Source organism: Dreissena polymorpha, chromosome 9, assembly GCF_020536995.1.
Source record: "Dreissena polymorpha isolate Duluth1 chromosome 9, UMN_Dpol_1.0, whole genome shotgun sequence".
In the NCBI taxonomy this organism is placed as follows: domain Eukaryota; kingdom Metazoa; phylum Mollusca; class Bivalvia; order Myida; family Dreissenidae; genus Dreissena; species Dreissena polymorpha.
The window spans coordinates 69,050,279-69,069,719 of NC_068363.1; the positions used below are offsets into that span (position 1 = coordinate 69,050,279).

A 19,441-nucleotide genomic window follows, 5' to 3' on the forward strand; every position below is an offset into this window, starting at 1 on the left:
ATTGGTAAAATTTGGCATGAAGTTTTTATTTCATATACATTTTACATTTTGCATATTATGACAAAAACAACGGTATTAACATACATGACTAATGGAAAAACATTACACTTTTCCAAATCACCTAATATATACGACTCAACCGAGAAACTAAAGCTCAGAGGTGTAATACTCGTGACCTTTGGTTTGGGCCTATTTTCATACACTGGCATTGCTTGAACAAGCTTAGTTGAGGACAAATATACGATGTAACCTAATAATATTACACCCCTTAGCAATTTCATGTTAGAGAGGATTTTTAAAAGATATTCTGCTGTAGGTCTACGTGTATATTACTCGTGCTATTCATAGGCGTGGGAAAATTTAACCCCACATGAATAATGTGAAAACAACTTTCTAGACGACTCGCTATATGCACACATTTTGATGCTTGATCAATGTTCACCCTAGGAGTATGACATGAATGATTTTCCCTATGTTGTGCTACATTATAAAAGGAAACCCATGTGTTTTGTGGTTTCTAACAAGACATTTTTCCTTTACAAGTCATTTTAAAACGGTTGACAACCGGGGGAAAAATAACCGAAGGGGCTTTATTTGAACAAACTGTAGAAAACCTTAAGGGTATGCTACGTTCTGAATTTGAAAGCCGCGTTCTTTTGTCAGACAATAAGATTTTTACCAGTTTTCCCTATATATGTCCATGTAAAACTGGTGACGCCCGGGACGAGGCAAATTAAGACAACGGGACATAATTTCAACACATTTTGTAGAGGACATCTGGATGACACCATATATCAAGTATGAATGCCATAGGTTTTTCAGTCTCAGACAAAAAGATTTTTTACAGGTATTCACAATGCAAGTTAATCTAAAATTGGTGACCCTGCAATGAGACCAATTTCGACCAAATGGGGCATAATTATTAACAAACCTTTATAGAGGACCACACTACTTTTGATTAAACATACCAGTTATAAAAACCTCTTTGTCTTGCGGGGAATATAATTGATAATTTCATCTTTAAAACCCGTGACCTAACACACGGACCAGTAAGGTTTGAACAAATTTCAAAGAGGGACACTCGATGGGCATTCCAGCAGTCAAATTCTGTGGTTAAGGTGTTGCCGTTTGAAGAAAAAGTTGACATACTGACGCACACATACACGGACTGCTAGACAAGCACGCTTGTATCAAGTGAGATACAATAGATCACAAAAGAAGCCGTAGGTACCTCTACTTCTCAAATATGGCCATTGACTGTTGTACTGCGTATTAAGCATACATAGACGTTTTTGCACCTGTTAAAATTCACCATTGAATTAGTGTCGTTAAGTCGAAAATCTTATCTTCTAACTAGTTTTTCAAGTGAAGATATCAGTCAAATAGTATTCTTGACAACCGCTCAATTCGTAAGCTCATCTTAAGAGTAACTACTTGGGCTGTCTGGTTAGCGAAGTTTTAATCTAGGTGGCCCGGGTTCGATCCCCGTTGCTTGAAGTATGTGAGGTTTGTTGGTGGTCACCATACCGAACAAGTTTGGTTTCCTCCGGGCACTCCGGCTGCCTCCATAATACAAGACAATTCCAAAATTGAAAATCGAAAATATTTCAGTAACAAGTAACTAGCTTAAAATTGAGGCTATAATTGACCACTCGCCAGCTGTCAATCAAACTCACATAATAATCAATCAGATTTCGTTTATTGCGGCCACATGGTCCGACAAACAAAGACTGTCGGAGTAAAGGAATAAGCGTTTTATGAAAACACAACTTAGTGGGCGGAGCGATCGCGTATTTGGCGACTGGTCAATTACAAAATGTGTCCCAACTTTCGTGATTCTTTTAAGCTTAATAGGGAGAATTGCTGGGACACACGCGCGGAAGACCTCATAAACTTCCATATACATACATCTGTGTCAATTACGCCTCTAGTTATACATCACAAAGAGTTAAAGCAGCGCGACGTTATAAAGTATAGCAGTTGGTAACATTGTTTCAGCCGCTGCAGAAAACTTACGCTCGAAGAACGAATACCTCACACAACTTCTGCGGCTACGGGTCTGACGCCCGTGCACCAAGTCAGCGTGAAATTATCAATCCTTATCATTTCACGCAAGCTTGAGGGACATGACCAGGATATCATTCCCTATATTATTCTCTACTCATTCACCGCACAACATGAAATAAAATTAGATCTTACAGTGAAATCAACAAATATCATCGGTGTCATTTACTGGAATTCTCCGCGTATTCAACGCCTTGCATGAACTAATTTACACTGTTTAAATAGTTGTAGTCATTTGCGCCAAACAGTTTGAAAACTATGCGCCACGTTATAAACGTGCACGTTCTTAATATGAGTATGAACACGTGACTTCGCCAAAATTATAACTTATATGAGACAACTGACAAAGACTACTATCCGAGTAAGTTCAACATTTTAACATTGTGTTCACCAGTAGTATTCACATGGTTTGAAGCAATCATCGTCTGAATCAGGGTCGGACTCGCGGTAATTGCCTGTAAATGTGTGCCTAAATGACCGCTGTTGTCCTGTATATCCTCTGTCAAGCAGTTGGCAGTGTGGGCATTCGAAATGGCAGACAGGTGAAGTAATGGGAATGGTCATATAGGCAAGGTTTTGAAATAAGGATTCATCCTTATAAAACGGTAAATTTGGAAAACTGATAGAATCCCAATCCGTTGGTCCAGGATACTGTTCAAGTAAACATAAAATTTTGGTTGATTCAAGTTTCTTGCCTTTAATTGACCAGCGATAAACCGTATGGCCAATAAATGCATATCTGAACCCCATTGTACCGTCAACATTAATCTTAGCAAATGGGACATCAATATTCGCACCTTGCTGGTACCAGATGATGTTTATGGAGTTGCCTTTCATAACAGAAAATCCATTGTCTATACCAAATACCTGTATATTATATTTACGGTTCGCCAATGAAAAATCTGTAAGATTTGACACATCATAGGTTTTGGATGAATTCGTTTCGTAGATATAAAACATCAGTTTAACATTTGCGTCCACGGTCAAAATTGCTATCATATTTGACGAATTCACACACCCGTCTAAAAATCTCCCCTTGCAAACAAAAACTGTGGATAAATGGATTGCATCACTGTTGTACGTCAATTGCCCAATCTGAAGAGATGTTGTCACGTTGTGAATATCTTTGTCGATCGTTAGAATGAAATAACACGTGTTACGTTCTAAAATTGATTTTTGCCAAATTAATTCTCGTGTAGGGTCGTCGTATTTTACAGCGCTGCACCAGGATTTCTTTTGTTCTAGGTCTTGGCCATAGACACATTTCTTTTGGTCATTATAATACACAACTTGACATCCATCTACATGAATACTTGTGTGGCGACTTATTCTCAACGAAGTATGTAAACGCAAGTTGACCCATTGCTGAGTATTGAAACAATATGCATGGAGTTTTGAAAGAACAGAAGATGGACGCAAAAACTGGGATAGTGTCATGCGGTTAGCTTTTTCCGCATGAGGTTGAGAATATGTTATCAAACAATGTCTCTTTTGGCTAGTGTGTCGTTCTTGCTCAATTTTCATTTGCGGTAGGTCAATTAGGGTCGTCAATTTGTTGACTTCATCCTTTCTTGAAACTTTCCTTCGATCTATCCACCGCGTTACAAACTGTATCCTTAAGTCTAATGGTACATATGAAAGACGTTCATCGGAAAACAAAACCGCTATTGATTCCGGAATAAGTGTCAGCATGTGATCTCCTTTTAAGAACGTTAACAGCCTTGCCGCGACAAAGTCATATATATGTTCAATCTTAAACTCGTATAGGGAGCACAAGTGTAAAATTTCAACAACATTTGACTCCGACAATTCCTCCTCTTGAAGCCAGTTTATACAAAGCCTTTTCATGTTTGGGAGCAATAAAAACTCGGCCAATTCCATGAAATCTGCGATGTGGTTCATTGAGAGTATTGGTTGAACTCCATATAGGTACATTATCGCCATGTCAATTGTTGTTGGAGACCCGACGTGTAATTCAACCGCCCCTGATAATAAAAATTAAAACGCATCTAAGGCAACTGTAAGTAAGAACATAAAAAATAAAGCAGACAAAGCTGAACTCTTTATTTTAAAAAGACAGTCAACATTGAGGCCAGAAAGATACTACAACTGATAATGTTTAGGCGACCTTAATCATCCTTCTACCGACTGTCATTTTTTTGTTCATAAAACATGATATAGAACACTAGATTATATTCGTTTAAAATAAAGTGATGCATTTACAAAATCTCGAATAAAAGTGCCCATCTACTTCTGCCTCAGACAAAACTTGATACACATAACTAAGCAGAAATATCTTAACGTGTGTTTTGTATTAACGAAATATTTTTACCGCTAGTGTGTTCCTGAAATTTGGGTTCAAACGCATGCTCGAAGAAAGGGCTTTCCACCAAAATGTGCATGTGGTAGCGCTTGATCTAAAACACAAACAAAGGACTAAAACAAACGTTTGACTGTATTGCAAACACTACATTAATTCACCTTATCTTAGACAAAAAAAATCAATTCACGACAGTTAAATTGATTGGTTTATCCTTTTGACGGAATAGAAACCCGCAACACGTGGACGAGTAATTATGATAGACGTGACATTTGGCGCCAAACGTGGTGCCGTGATGTTACTTGGGTATACTCCTACGGAGGCCCATTATTAATTATATATATTACCCCAAATCCCTATACATATGCATATTCAAGTGGGGTGTATGTCACCGTCTGAACTTGGCCACGTTAGGGGAGAAGTTGTGTGGCGGCTCGGTTAGCTAAGTCGGAAGAACTCTCGCCCTGTTAGCGAGGTTTCCCGGGTTCGAGTCCCGGACTGGCCACTCAATTTTCTCACACTGTGACCGTAGAAGTAATGTTTTTGCTGTTGCTGAAATAGAAGAAGTGGAAGAAGTACAAGAGAAAGTACATACCCATCTCCCATATTTGACGGTTACATCACACACTTGGCTCTGTTCTTCCACTTGCTGTTGCAGAAGTTTCCGCATTGAATTGGGTTTAAAACGTTCTCCGAAGTCCATGTTACAAAAAGTTTACAGACAGAGTAAAGATGTTAAACTGTATCCCATCTCAAAACCTATTCTATATATCTATGTTGCATAAGATAAAGTTATGTACCCTACTGTTGACTCGTTGTAAAGGGAACTACACTGCAAGAAGGAGTGTTATCTTTTTCACAACGATGTACGTGTACAGCCTCAATTGTGTATTTCATTTGTCACAGCACACCCATCATCATTGATTTCAATTATCTTAACAGGCACGTTGATACCGGTTATTTTTAATCGCAGTCGTACGCAAGCAGGTCTTACCGATTGGAAGCATTGTTCATCTTTGAGTGATTAGGTGTTAGGAAGTAATTGTGTTTTAATGAATTACCATTACTATATCTCTTCTGCATAATGTGTTTAATGACATTTCTTAACGTGAATGACTACTAAATATACTAGTCAAAAACAACCAACAGAACATATGTTTTGGTTGAATTTCATTGACATCAGGTTAAATTGATTAAATATGTATATTTTATGCATATCATTTATTTGTATGTGAGCACATGATAGTTGTTATCTCGATATGAATCGTTTGAATATTTGAGCAAAGTATGTTATCAGAGATTGAACATTATAGTTATATCGAACGATCACGCAGTTTTACTTATGTAAGTGCAGGCAAAGATAGGAGTATTATTTTGTGGTGAAACACTTATCGCTAATTACGACTCCTTGCGATCAAACATTTTGTATTTGCTTGTTAAATAAAAACGTCAACTGAATTAAAAATAAATACTGATATTTCGTTTTGAATTTGTAAAATGGAAATATTAGAAGAGTTTATACCAAACAACTCGTCTAACGCCGCACTGAGGAGACAGGTCGATGAACAGTCTTCTGTTTGCGATTTCACCATTAAAGTTGGTGAATGGGTAAGACAATTTCGATTTCTGATTTGTGGGAAACATCCGTATGCGTCTTTGTATGACTTTCAAATAATTCATATAGTGTTCATCAGGGCCATTTGCTCGAATTAGACATGCTTAATCATGTCACCATCTGTAACACAATTACACTTTGTACAAGCGCATTTATGTTTAAATATTTTAGGTAAAGAGGTTTCATTCCAGTATTCTTATGGCGAGTCCATTCTTTCAAATCATGATTGATGGACAATACCGTTTGTGTAAACCAGGTAAAAATACACATATTTCGGAAATCAATACTTGTTTAAGCTCACATGGTCGTCGTCGGCTTAGGTACTACTTTAAATACCCCGGGTACGCTTTATGTGTTCTAAAGTGTACCCCGAGTACTTTTTAAGTATACTGAAGTTTACCCCGGATATGAAAATACGCTTACAGGCACCCGACCTTACTCCGGTGCACTTTTAAGTACTTTTCTCGCACCCCGGGTGCTGAGCTGTATACTTTGCCCGGGGTATTATAAGTTGTACATGAGCCCACTATGACAAATCGAGCGTTATTAAAGCTGTAAAATGTGTATTAAATTAAATCACTTTGAAAAAATGTCGCGATGTGATATTAAATTATGTTCCAGATATCAAACGGCAGACCAATACCATCGTATTTATAGGTTAATACCGATAGCTTCACCGGTTATTTGCTTATTTTACAATTATTTCAGCATTCGTCGAGTTTCACTACGCAAGCCGTTTTTCCGTTGATATGGCAATTATGTATCTATATGGGAAGTGTCCAAAACCAAGCCAAACTAACATTCACGAGCTTCTTGATCTCGCTGAATTTCTGATGATTCCAAATCTTAAAGCCCTGTGTGTTAAAGTGGCACAATGCTTTCGTGTACATACATGGGATGTTAAGTACCTTCTACAAATGGCAACATTGTACGAGTTTGACCTTCCAAGAGCAACGGAACACATGTACAGTCATCTGGATGATCTTATGGAAGATAATTCCCTTATGCAAGTTTCAAAGGATTTCATTGAAGAAGTATTCGTTGATGAAACCTTACGTTATGTTTCAATGGATACGAGGTTAAATTTTCTCATCAGATGGACAGAATATAATATATCAAGAAGAAAACGTTTTTTTCCAGAACTGTTTGCATTACTAGACAACACTCAATTGAGTCGAGCAATCATACAAACTGTTCCGACTTGTCTGTTTGATCTAGGTTTAACACCTTCGTTGTCATTAAGTAACCGTTCGAAAAAAAGAGAGGTGATTATATTCCAACCGAAATTAGGAAATCAGCAATCTGATTGGTACGACATATGTAATGATCAATGGTTGAAACCACCAGTTTCCTTCAAGGCGTCTACGTCTTCTGTGATGTCCTGCTTTACTCAACATACTTGCTATGGCGTATGCTTTTCCTCAAAGATAGAAATTGCCGATGTTGCGAGAACAATTTATAGATCAGTAGAACTGTACAACACGGATCAAAATAACTTTGTGAATGTTTGCGCTAATGCGACAAAAGTTTTCTCCTATAGCAGAAGCAGATTTTTTATTCCGTATTACACGGTATTTTATCAAGGAACATTTCGTAAAACAAGTTCCCGTGTTTTGATGGAACCTGCGTTTACGGTTAAAACATTTGGAAAAATCACGATATGCCTAAATGAAGCGAACGTGTGTGCAATTATTCTCCCTGGTAAGATAATACTGTTCGACACACGTTCATTTGAATTAGACACGCTTCCATTTTATGGGACCAAACATTTCAAGGTTCTGCCTCTTGGGGATGGTTTTGTTATCCACGACAATGCCACAGTAATGTTCATACAAAGGGTCTCCGGTCCAAATCTTGATTGCCGATACACTTTTCGAGAGACGTATTTAACACAAGACAATTATTGTAGTTTTAAATATCGATTGGTAGGAGATGTATGGTTTCGCCAGTTAAACAAAGAACATGACGTAGTTTTAGAAAGATCTGTTGAAAGATTCAATATTCGGATGTCAACCGATCTGGAAACCTTAACATGGAAACAATGTACTTTGCCTTCAACTGTATCACGTGACATGCTGTCAAGTAAAACAATCGTCCTAGCCCTTACGGTCCCAACGTATACAGTCAGATGTCACATTAATTGTCCTCATTGCGAAGCACACGTAAAAGAAGAAGAAAACTACCAAAATGACATATTTTACGAAAACATTAACAATTTTACTTGGGAATCAGACGTCGAGCCGGAAGATGAGCAATCCAGAAGTTACGATGAAGTTGACGACTATACAGACTCTGATTATAGTTATGATTATGGCTTCGATGATTATTATGACTCTGATCCTCACCCTGACTATAATCATTCATATGATGGCGACATATATTTTAATGACGATTAAAACCGATAAGGCACTTTGGACTGCCCTTTTTAGATTAAGTACACACTTCTTGTCAGAAGAAGTCTTATGACAAGAGTAAGTCTTCTGAATGTATTTATAGCAAGAACCCTTTGCCTTACATAAACGACGAGTGGACAGTAATAATTTATCTCCTGATAATATTTATTGAATTTCAATTTTCCTATTTCTAATACGAACATAGAGGTGTACATATGTGTATACTACTAAATCAGCATGTCCAGCAAATTTAATGTTTCATGTTTCCAAAGAAACACGACATTCATTTTAATCTACAGAAAAGCCATTTTCTTTAATTTATCCAATCATTTTAAGTTTTGTTGCTGCCACCTAATGTTGGCTTGTAAACTTTTGTTTTATACTTTTGCTGATCCTTATTTTCCGTAAGAATATGCCTCAACATGGAGGCATTACGCTTATCATGTATTTGTCTGCTCATACGATTGTGTATTCGATTCCACAACCCTCCAAAAATGAATGAAATTAACTTTTAGTTGATTGTTAAGGAATGCATTTTTTCCGGGACAAGTATTTGCAAAGCAATTTCTATTTTTCTATTATTCCGCTATATAGTCTCAAAACAAATGTATTTTACTCAACTCCTGTTAAGCTTGGCAGATTTCGCTAAGCGTTTACACCTAGAGACCATTTATGAGCAGATAAATTAAATGTTAAAGGAAATAACTTACTTACGGTCATACGTATGGTGGAATGCAAATAAATTAATTTATAACCTGTTGTAAACACGTGATGTGATGGTTCGCTTATCATGATGCAGGAACACGTGACTTTGTGGGGTTACCCCTTTTCACTTTAATGGATGTATTCACGACGGTAAGTGGTGCTTTATTTTAAATAACGTTTTAAAATTATTTTTCTTAAGAAGTTCAACTAATGCATAAAAGACAGATTTTTATGCTGCTTATGGCCATGTGGAATACATCCGAATTGCTTTATTAAATAAGCCTGTGTTCTTGTTAAAAAATTCTGTATCTACTGCATTCATTGTACACGGTTATGCGTCACTCAACATGAAATTCTGTCAACGATTTCAGACATATTCAATGATTTATTCTTATACCTTAAGATATCGGCACGAAATGCAAGAAAAGCTGTCTTTTATGCACTAAATATTTTTGCAAATGTATGTCAATAACTTAAAATAAAATTTGCAAAAATTAAAGTATTAACACATTGAAACTAGAGAAAAATACGTCAATTTACGACTTATACATTGCAGTAGATATAATGTTCGAACGTACACAATATTTGGGGCGGTGTGTGTTGTGTGTGTGTGGGGGGGGGGGGGGGCGGGGGAATGGAGGATCTATACGTAGCTGCCAATACATGATCATATATAATAATTAAATGGAAGTAAATTAGATATGTTTAATTTGGTTTCTTAAATGTAGTTTGCTTGAGAATTTTATATAATGCTCCTTGATATCAATACATTTATTAGTTGTCCGCTTTCGAACAACTAATATTAATAACACGTTCTCAAAATCAGTATGAGCTAGGTATATAGAAAACGTCAATAAACTATTTTTGAAGTATACGTTTCGCTGAAGAGAATGTTTATGAATGATTAAAATAGTCCACAAAGTGCTGCGTCTTACTAGCATGGTATTTTTGCGCAGCGCAGTTCATTCAAAATCTGAGACTATTAACAGATAATGGAATATAAAACTACTGCTGTTAAACAAGTATAGCGGAATATGGATAGTCCAATACACTATCGCGCGTCTGGTGCGTAACCTCGTTGATAGTGCTCGCTAGTAAATCTGATATGTCTTGGAAACGTGGTTTGATTATCAACAGGTAGCAGCAATTTCTTCTGTTTTTTCAATTGCATAGGTGTAACAACACAACAGTTTAAGGTAAAATTTGTTTATATTCACAGTTCGCAATTTATACAACGTTCAACATGAGTTCAACAAAAACTACACGTATACAATAGAAAACGAGAAAATGCTTTATAATCACCAAAACCGATTATAAAATCAACTAAATATAACAAGAAATATATTTTATAAGATATTCGGCGTAAATGCTGATTTTAAAATAAAATTTGAAAATTTACGTTTCTAAATAATTAAATTGAACACAAAAGTTTAAACATTGTATTGTCACAATTTCGCATATTCACCGCATTACATGTGTGTTATTATAGTCAAACCACACATTATTAGATTCAAATTATACTAGAAAGTTCACATCATACGTGTGCTCACATGGCTTTTTATTATATTTTATTTCTTCACAATCGAAATATTTATGTAAATACACGCAGTTTTCTTTCGACACAATTCAAATCACACTTTGATAGCAGCACAATGCGAAAATGGGCCTTATGGCGTTTCGGCAAGCGTAGCTGGCGCCCAGCCTGCGCATTTACTCAGCCTGCAAGATGCGCAGGCTGGTGGGCTTTAGCTATGAATGGCGCATATGGCATAAGTCCCATTTCCAATGACTCGCATCTTAAAAAAAAACTTATTGCGTATTGTTAATGACACATTTTAGCACAATGCGTTTCGATATAAAAACTGAATTCAACATAGCAAATATAGCTAACTGGTAAATTAGGGTAGCATATTCAGTCGTTCAGTAACGATTTCCAGACGTGCTGACCGAGTACGGCAAACGTTTGTGGTTAGATAATTAAACAATTTCTCTCATATCGTGACACTATGCTATTTCGTTTGTGTTTGTTTGCTCATCTTAAAAGAAAACTGTGTTAATCGATAGTCATTTATGTATTCCCCTGACGATTTAGTGACCGAGTAGAGACCCTAAAATTATGCGAGATGAATTTTAAAGAGTTAGTATAACTGGGCCACAATCTATGTGTATGTGTTGTTTGAACGCGCAACGAGTAGTCCGAAATTCCTTACACTGAACAGAGTTACATCATGGACGCTGTGCACAGACGCAGTGAGGTGGCCAACGTTCAAGGGATTTCTCTCGAATCAGCCAATGAAATATTCGAATGTATTCATTCGTGTCTGCTGGTGTTCTGGAAATGTAATTTAAGGTAAAACGCTGGGTTAAGCATGCATCAACAACAAAGTATGGGTTAACAGCGCTATGTTAATGACTACCTAAAACGTGAGTAACAAGTATTGCCCTCAGGTTTATTTTTAAATTATTTTCATAAATTATCTTATTGCATATTTTGAATTTGTATACGCTGTCAAAAACACAAGTTTTGTCAAGGGAATTCCCATCATGAAATTATATTCTCAGTGTGATAGGTATTCGATGTTCCAACAATGTTCATTTAATATGATGGTGATGGCAAATTTTATTTTATATAAACTGATTCTCATGATACCATATTCATCATAATTTATATGCTTTCAGAACGTCTAAAAAGGCATGTGTTGTTGTTATTTTGGCTAAGTTATCTCTATAACATAAATTGTGTGATAAAAAGTACACGCATATCTCGATTTATATATAGATATGCGTTAAGACACACTACTCATAATTTAAAATGGGTAGTGTTCATTTCAAACTTGCGATTTAAAAAGTTATAACCTAATTTTGAAAAACAAACTGACGTGCGTTTAAGATTGTGCAGTTGCGAAAAACTTAAACAGTGCCTTCATCGCTTTGATATTCACGTAATCTTATTTGATTCTTCACTAAAATTCATAACAAAAGCAGCTTTTCGTACTATAATTTCATTCCATTGATTACGCAATTTATTACGTATTTTGTTGGACGTAATTTCTGTGACGAAACACACCAGTTGAAGCTAGACTATGTGGATTCATTTCTGAAGTAGCGGTGTGATAAAAGTAAAATTGGGGGTCTATTTAAAAAGCATCGAATGAATCAAGAAATTATTTTGGATTGCGTGTTGGTCACGCACACTTCAAACTTTGATAATAATTAAATAAATCGCTCCGATCAGTCATTCAATTCCGCACATCGTGTTTTGGGAAGTATGGTAAGCATTCGATTCAAACGTAAGTTTTGTTAGTTGATGACTCCTGTTAAAGCTCAAATAATCTTGTTACAGCATTCTTATTTATAGAACAGTTTTAGTTTCAGTCCATATTATTTTATTTATAGTCGATATCCCAATTGCATGCTACGTTCAATTGTTATTGTTTTCGCTTCTTTCGTGTATATGTGGCTTAATTTTGTTGATCACAGTCGGCTATGATTGAATCTGGACGCCATTTTGTTCAGTTGAAGACGCGCGATCCCATTATTTTCAAATATGAACATCCGCCCATGAGCCGATATTATTATTAATTGCCATCGGGCATCCGCGTATAACGACCCGCTCGCGACGTCCATTGGTTTTTTTTTTTAGTAACGATCTGTACAATACAAGTCTTACGAATTTTTTTTTAATTTTAATTATCTAGTATCTGATTTCGGCCCTACCATACTGCTGTAAATCAACCCTATAACAGGTGGTTATATATTACATTTGTTAAAAAAAATGTTTTATTCTTCTCTTTTTGACCATTGGTTCCTCGCCAGAAATACCAGACCACATTCTATAATGTCTCTTTAATGCTGATGAGATATAGGCTTGGTGTGTGGGCATTCAACTATCGACTTGTGTGTGATTCGATAAGCAATTTATGATGCTGATATGTAAATGTTTTAAACGGAGTTCCATTTTTTTCTTTTTAAAGAATATTAAATATCTTTAAATATAGATGCATGCAGTACATACAAAAGAATAGGAAAATACCATACTACAAAAAAAACATCACATTATTTAATCATTTTGTTCTTAATTAAACATTTCTACGGTAGCTTAAACATGTTTATTCAATTAAATAATTTATGTAACCGATTTTGAATAAAACGCATTCGCGAAATAAACCAATACAAGGAGCAATCTACATTGTAATAAACCAATACAAGGAGCAATCTACATTGTAAGTTTTAATGTGTAAAACTCTGAAGTAAAATACTTGCGCAGTTCTGTTTGCATGTTAAGCTAGATATATACTCTACGTAAGTTCGTTATTCAGAAATTATCGTTATTTCCTGTCAATTAATGGTGTAATAGATTCATGCTTTTAGAAACAAACGTCATGACTAGATAAACGTATTAATTTTTACCTATATTTTAATCAACCATTTCCCTCTTCGATCGATTTTAACGCGTTATAAATGCTACATAACTTACCATAATAATATTTTATTATGAATATCTTTACCAAAGTCGATATCAGTTTGAAAATGAATGTATTGTTGATTTATTATGCCCCCCTTCGAAGAAGAGGGGGTATATTGTTTTGCTAAATTTAAGATCAGTATGGTCGTGAACAATAGATGAGACAAACATGATTAAGTAGTCAACAAAATGCTGGGCATTAATGCAACACTTTCAAAAAATTGTAGCGCATTGTGAATTTAATGTAATCTGTTTATTAAGACGTGTCTTATGATGGACACTTTACTGAATCAAGAAAAAACTCTTCTATAATTAATGTGCAATTTCTGTTTCATAAGTATTTAATGTAGTATTTATTATAAAATCAGTGGCTAACTGACAGGATACCGGTTGCACATACTAAGAAATTACAAGTACCTACATATAATGTGACGTTATTATTAGGTTTATTTCATATTCTCACACAGTATGTATTTCGTGAAATCGGCAATAAAGTTTAGAGATCGGTAAAGCGTTAATCGACTTAATTTCTTCAATATATACCTCTTTTGATTGTGTTCGTGAAACAATGTCTAAACATTGACTGAATGTAGCAAGTTGCAGTGAAGAGTTATCCACTGTTTTTCATAACCTTATGGGATTTTCATTTCTGGTTGATAAATGACGGAAAGTGTACTGAAAGCTTTTACACCGTGTATTAGACCTATGCAAAAAGTATAAATGTACACAGAACAAAACAGCATTTGCACATTAACTTGACCTGCTTTTGACGATGCCTCTTCAGTGAAGCAGCCCGTCTAAGTAATCATACCATGAAAAAAATCTTCACAATGGCGACCTTTGTAAAAGTCCGAGCCAGTCCGATTGCATTAGCTAAATTTTCGCAATCGGCATACGTCGCTGATTATCATTGATAAAGGTAAAGGCAGCTTGGTTCCCGTCATCTTTCAAATTTATCGAGAGGTTCGGGACAGGAACCAGACACGAAACTGCCAGGTGGCACTTCAAACGCTGTGAAGCTGGGAAAATCCCAAATGTAGTTATTTTTAGATTTGATCGAGAATGTAACCCGCCTCACAGTTTCGCTGAATGGGTCAAGTTCCCCACGGGTACTACTTCCCCGTATCCCCCAATTTTTTTTCGTACCCTCTAATTTTTATGCCCATTTATTTTCGTACACAAATATTTTTCGTACCCAAATTTTATTTCGTACCCATTTTTATTTCGTATCAAATTTTCCTTCTGCATAATTTGTTCGTGCCCAAAATTGTCGTACCCAAATTGTTTTCGTACCCCAAATGTTCGTTCCCACATACACAATGGTGGTGATGTAGATAAACTTAAATTGATGCTTTTATATACATCCTCTTCAAAAGCAACGTCACACCAGTACTTTCAGTACTTTGATTAAGTTGTTTTTTGCGAATCGTTTGACCTCTACGGTAGACACTTCCAGATTTCTCGACATGTAGGTAGTCGGGTTGTGAAAATAACTCGAGATCCTCGAATGTGTAGTCCGACGTTCTACGAGTTTAGATAGCCGGCCCGATGAACTGATAAGTATTCGATAAATGGCAAATATACTGTTTTGTGTTATACATGTACTTTTTTTACTCAAGTTTACAGTAATCGAAAAGAATCAACGAAACAATAATATGTTTAGGTATTATTTCAGCAATAGTCTACATTCCAAACCAAAATATTATAACAATAACGAACTATTTTGAAGTATGCTTTTTAAATTTGGGAAACGTCACTGGCTGGGTATTATATTGGAGCGAATAAAACGTGCACGCGTATAATCTTTGTCATATTAAATATGCAGTGTAAAAAATTCAAATGTCAAACATGTTCATTTCATACAAATCAAAATTGTACTTTAAATAGTTAGTACGTTTATTAGTTGTTACTGATAAGTTGCTGAAGAAAATCATCATCATCATCAGTGTCGGAACACGTGGAACTATCAATGCACGTCTGCAAATCTTGCGACTTGTCTCTAAAATCATCATCATCCTCAGTGTCGGAATCCGTGCTTGTCTGCAAATGAAGCGACTTGTCTGTTAAAGTACGCTCTTTAGCTTCCCCGTCTAACAGCTCACAGTGTGGGCAATTGAAGTGGCACCTCAGCGTTGTGTTTTGTAAGCTCATATGCACAAGTTTTTTAAAGTAAGTTGAATTAAAAGGTAGACCTTCTGGCATTGGGATCATCTGCCATTTCGTTGGTATAGCGTAATGTTCAAGTAAATCGCTGACGTTGGTTTCTTCCAGTGTATGATGCAAGTCTCTTAATGAATATTTATAACACTTATTGTCAATAAAGGAATACAAAACATCCATTTCACGTTGGATATACATCATAACAAATCCTGAGATAGCATTTGGACCATGTTGAGGCATTACAATGCTAATATGACAGCCGTTAAGAACTGCGAATCCTTGATCTATGCCATACAGCTCAACTTCGTCCGATAGTTTGTCTTCTATAAGATGTGTAACGTCAAAACGCGTCGATGACGATGAATCGTATACTAGTAAATTATAAAAAAAAGTTGCCGCATGGTATGGTTTGGTACTTATACTGGCCCTTGTCAGTATGGCAACCAAGTTTGACGAATTCACACACCATTTTAAAACGTCTCCATTAAAGAATAGCAGTGAATTTAAGTGCAGTTCATTACAGAGGGGTGTTATATGACCCATCAACAGAGTTGATTTGCTGTTATAACTTTTGGTTCTTTCAGTTTGGATCAAATAACATAAGCCGTTTTTTACTACAAGTTTACTAGATATTATCTTAAAAAATGGTTTGAAGTATTCTACTGCAATGTGTTTTGATTTATTTTTGTCTAGGTCATGTGCTATTAAAATGTTCTCTTCGTCGTTATAAGTAATTAAATGGCACCCATCCATAGACATTTTATCTTTGCAGAATTGTGTCCTTTTCAATTCAGCAGAAACTAATAACTTGTACCATTTTCTAGCAATGAAAGAATATGCCAGCAATTTCAAGACACCCGTGCTTGGCGAATATAACAGACAATTTTCCTGTTGATTAGATGGTTGTCTTTGCTCTTGAATCATTCGAGGAATGTCAATCAAAGTCATACATTTGGCAACCTGATCCATTCTAGCATTTTGTCTTTTTCTTATCCATCGAGATATAAACTTAAGCTTTAAAGCATGCGGCACGTACGAGAGTCGTTGATCAGAAAACAAATTCGCCACTGATTCTGAACACAGCGTCAGCAAATGATCCCCTTTTAAGAGCGTTAATAATCTTTGCTCAATGAATAGTTCTACTCCTGGAATGTTCAACTCGTATATCGAACACAAGTGTAAAACGTCAACAACATTCACTTCTAATAATTCCACTTTTTGAAGCCATGTAAAACAAAGCATTTTCAAGTTTGGTAGTAAAAAGAACTCAGCTAGATCGAGCAATTGTGCTATGTTGTTCATATTTAGTTCCGGACAAATTCCATACAAATACATAATCGCCATGTCAATTGTTCTCGGCGATCCGATGTGCAATTCAACCGCACCTGTCATATAAAAATATAAAACCATTATGTAAAGATAAACTGATAAACGCGTTTGCGGAAAAATGTATTTTTCGAATGCATACCAATATTTGTATGATAGTTGAGAAATAAAAGTATACTGAATCGAAAACATACATAGGGGGATTGTTTCTACCATTTAATTGAACGCACGCAATGACAATGATTTATTTCAATATGCACTTAAACCCATATATGCTATTTGCATTATCAGACACAATATGTGCTTGTTCTTTTTTTTTTTCAAAATAAAAAAATTACCACAATGACGCTCTTGAAAGTTGTTGCGAAACGCCTGCTGAAAGAATGGGCTTTCCATTAAAACATGAAGATGGTACCGCTTTGTCTGAAAAAAAAAATATGAATATAAGTAAAAGCAGTACTACCACAACTACTACAACTACTACTACTACGACTACTAGCAGTAGTAGTAGTAGTAGTAGTAGTAGTAGGTGTATTAGTAGTAGTAGTAGTAGTTGTAGTAGTAGTAGTACTAGTAGTAGTAGAAGTAGTAGTAATAGTAGTGAAAGTAGTAGTAGTCATCGTAGTAGAAGAAGTAGTAGTAGTAGTAGTTGTAGTAGTAGTAGTAGTAGTAGTAGTAGAAGTAGTAGTAGTAGTAGTAGTAGAAGTAGTAGAAGTAGTAGTAGTAGTAGTATCAGTAGAAGTAGAAGTAGTATTAGTAGTAGTTGTTGTTGTTGTTGTAGTAGTAGAAGTAGTAGTAGAAGTAGTAGTAGCAGTGGTAGTAGTAGTAGTAGTAGTAGTAGTAGTAGTAGTAGTAGTAGTAGTAGTAGTAGTAATAATAGTAGTAGTAGTAGTAGTAGTAGTAGTAGTAGTAGTAGTAGTAATAGTAGTAGTAGTAGTAGTAGTAGTAGAAGTAGTAGTCGTAGTAGTGATAGTGATGGTAGTAGTATTAGTAATAGTAGTAGTAGTAGTAATAGTAGTAGTAGTAGTAGTAGTAGTAGTAGTAGTAGTAGTGGTAGTAGTAGTAGTAGTAGTAGTAGTAGTAGTAGTAGTAGTAGAAGTAGTAGTAGATGCAGCAGTAGTAGTAGTGTAAGTAGTAGTAGTAGTAGTAGAAGTAGAAGTAGTAGTAGTAGTAGTAATAATAATAGTAGTAGTAGTAGTAGTAGTAGTAGTAGTAGTAGTAGATGCAGCAGTAGTAGTAGTGTTAGTAGTAGTAGTAGTAGTAGTAGTAGTAGTAGTGGTAGTGTAGGTGGTATTGGTAGTGGTAGTAGTAGCAGTAGCAGTAGCAGTAGTAGTAGTAGTAGTAGTAGTAGTAGTAGTAGTAGTAGTAGTAGTAGTAGTAAAAATAGTAGTAGTAGTAGTAGTAGTAGTAGTAGTAGTAGTAGGAGGAGGAGGCGGAGTAGTAGTAGTAGTAGTAGTAGTAGTAGTAGTAGTAGTAGTAGTAGTAGTAGTAGTAGTAGTAGAAGTACTACTAGTAGTAGTAGTAGTAGTAGTAGTAGTAGTAGTAGTAGTAGTAGTAGTAGTAGTAGTATAAGTAATAGTAGTAGTAGTAGTAGTAGTTTTAGTAGTAGACTGTAGTAGTAGAAGTAGTTGTAGAAGTAGTAGTAGTAGCATTAGCAGCAGCAGCAGAAGCAGTAGCAGTAGTAGTAGAAGAAGGAGGAGCAGCAGCAGCAGCAGAGCTAGTAGTAGGTCAGTAGTATTGTAAGATTTTCACAAGCATTAGAAGTTGTAATAAAACATACCCATCTCCCAGACTTCAGCGTAACATCGCAGACCTTGCTTTGTTCTGCCACCTGATGTTGCAGAAGTTTTCGAATTGAATCGGGCTTTACATTTGTTCCATAGTCCATGGTTTAATCTTGACACGGAACAGTACTGATCTGTGCCTTTATCATTGAGAACTTGTTCAAGTTGATATGTTGTATTCACTGAGAAATCTTTAGACTATAAACTCCGATCGTTTTCCAAAAATGCAACGCGACCGATTGCGTGTTTCTTAAAACAGATTTTCAGAAAATACGTAGCTGTCGAAATATGTTATAGTGTACCTTGTGCCACCATTGACAGTTTAACGGTTAGTGTTATATGCAGACGTGCACAACATATTGAATTCAGAAAACAGATTTTTTGTGCAGATTGTGTACACGTGATGAACAGTGAGAGATGTATATTCTGCGGCTGTATTAAAATTTGTTATGCAGAGTTTTCAGAGGCCTGTTGGTCCACGGTCGCCCAAATCATTTTGGCCAATCAGAACACTGATCTTGAATCAGGGGAGAGGATAGGCTATAGTAAGTGGTGGTGATCTCCCCTTCTGATTTGAACTTGTTTAACAAGGGTTTTCAGAGAGTCCAG

The 19,441-nt window shown here is 35.9% G+C and overlaps 3 protein-coding genes across 4 annotated transcripts; 1 reads left to right on the forward strand and 2 right to left on the reverse strand.

Moving 5' to 3' along the window:
- Nucleotides 1–5: 5 nt before the first annotated feature.
- LOC127844902 (uncharacterized) lies at nt 6–5,230 on the reverse strand. The gene is made up of 3 exons (XM_052375453.1): nt 4,980–5,230; nt 4,397–4,481; nt 6–4,049 (listed from the first exon to the last, which is right to left on the reverse strand). Exons 1-3 carry the CDS (start codon nt 5,085–5,087, stop codon nt 2,452–2,454), a joined length of 1,791 nt encoding a protein of 596 aa, XP_052231413.1. The 5' UTR covers nt 5,088–5,230; the 3' UTR covers nt 6–2,451.
- Nucleotides 5,231–5,325: 95 nt separating this feature from the next.
- LOC127844901 (uncharacterized) lies at nt 5,326–9,460 on the forward strand. Of its 2 annotated transcripts, XM_052375451.1 has the most exons (3): nt 5,326–5,992; nt 6,171–6,255; nt 6,708–9,460. In XM_052375451.1, exons 1-3 carry the CDS (start codon nt 5,882–5,884, stop codon nt 8,393–8,395), a joined length of 1,884 nt encoding a protein of 627 aa, XP_052231411.1. In that variant the 5' UTR covers nt 5,326–5,881; the 3' UTR covers nt 8,396–9,460. The 2 variants fall into 2 exon arrangements, with proteins under 2 accessions (XP_052231411.1, XP_052231412.1); XM_052375452.1 differs by lacking the exon at nt 6,171–6,255.
- Nucleotides 9,461–15,216: 5,756 nt separating this feature from the next.
- On the reverse strand, nt 15,217–19,237 carry LOC127845339 (uncharacterized). Its single transcript, XM_052376200.1, has 3 exons — nt 18,829–19,237; nt 17,387–17,471; nt 15,217–17,107 (listed from the first exon to the last, which is right to left on the reverse strand). The coding sequence occupies exons 1-3, from the start codon at nt 18,934–18,936 to the stop codon at nt 15,462–15,464; spliced, it is 1,839 nt and encodes a 612-aa protein (XP_052232160.1). The 5' UTR covers nt 18,937–19,237; the 3' UTR covers nt 15,217–15,461.
- Nucleotides 19,238–19,441: the final 204 nt, after the last annotated feature.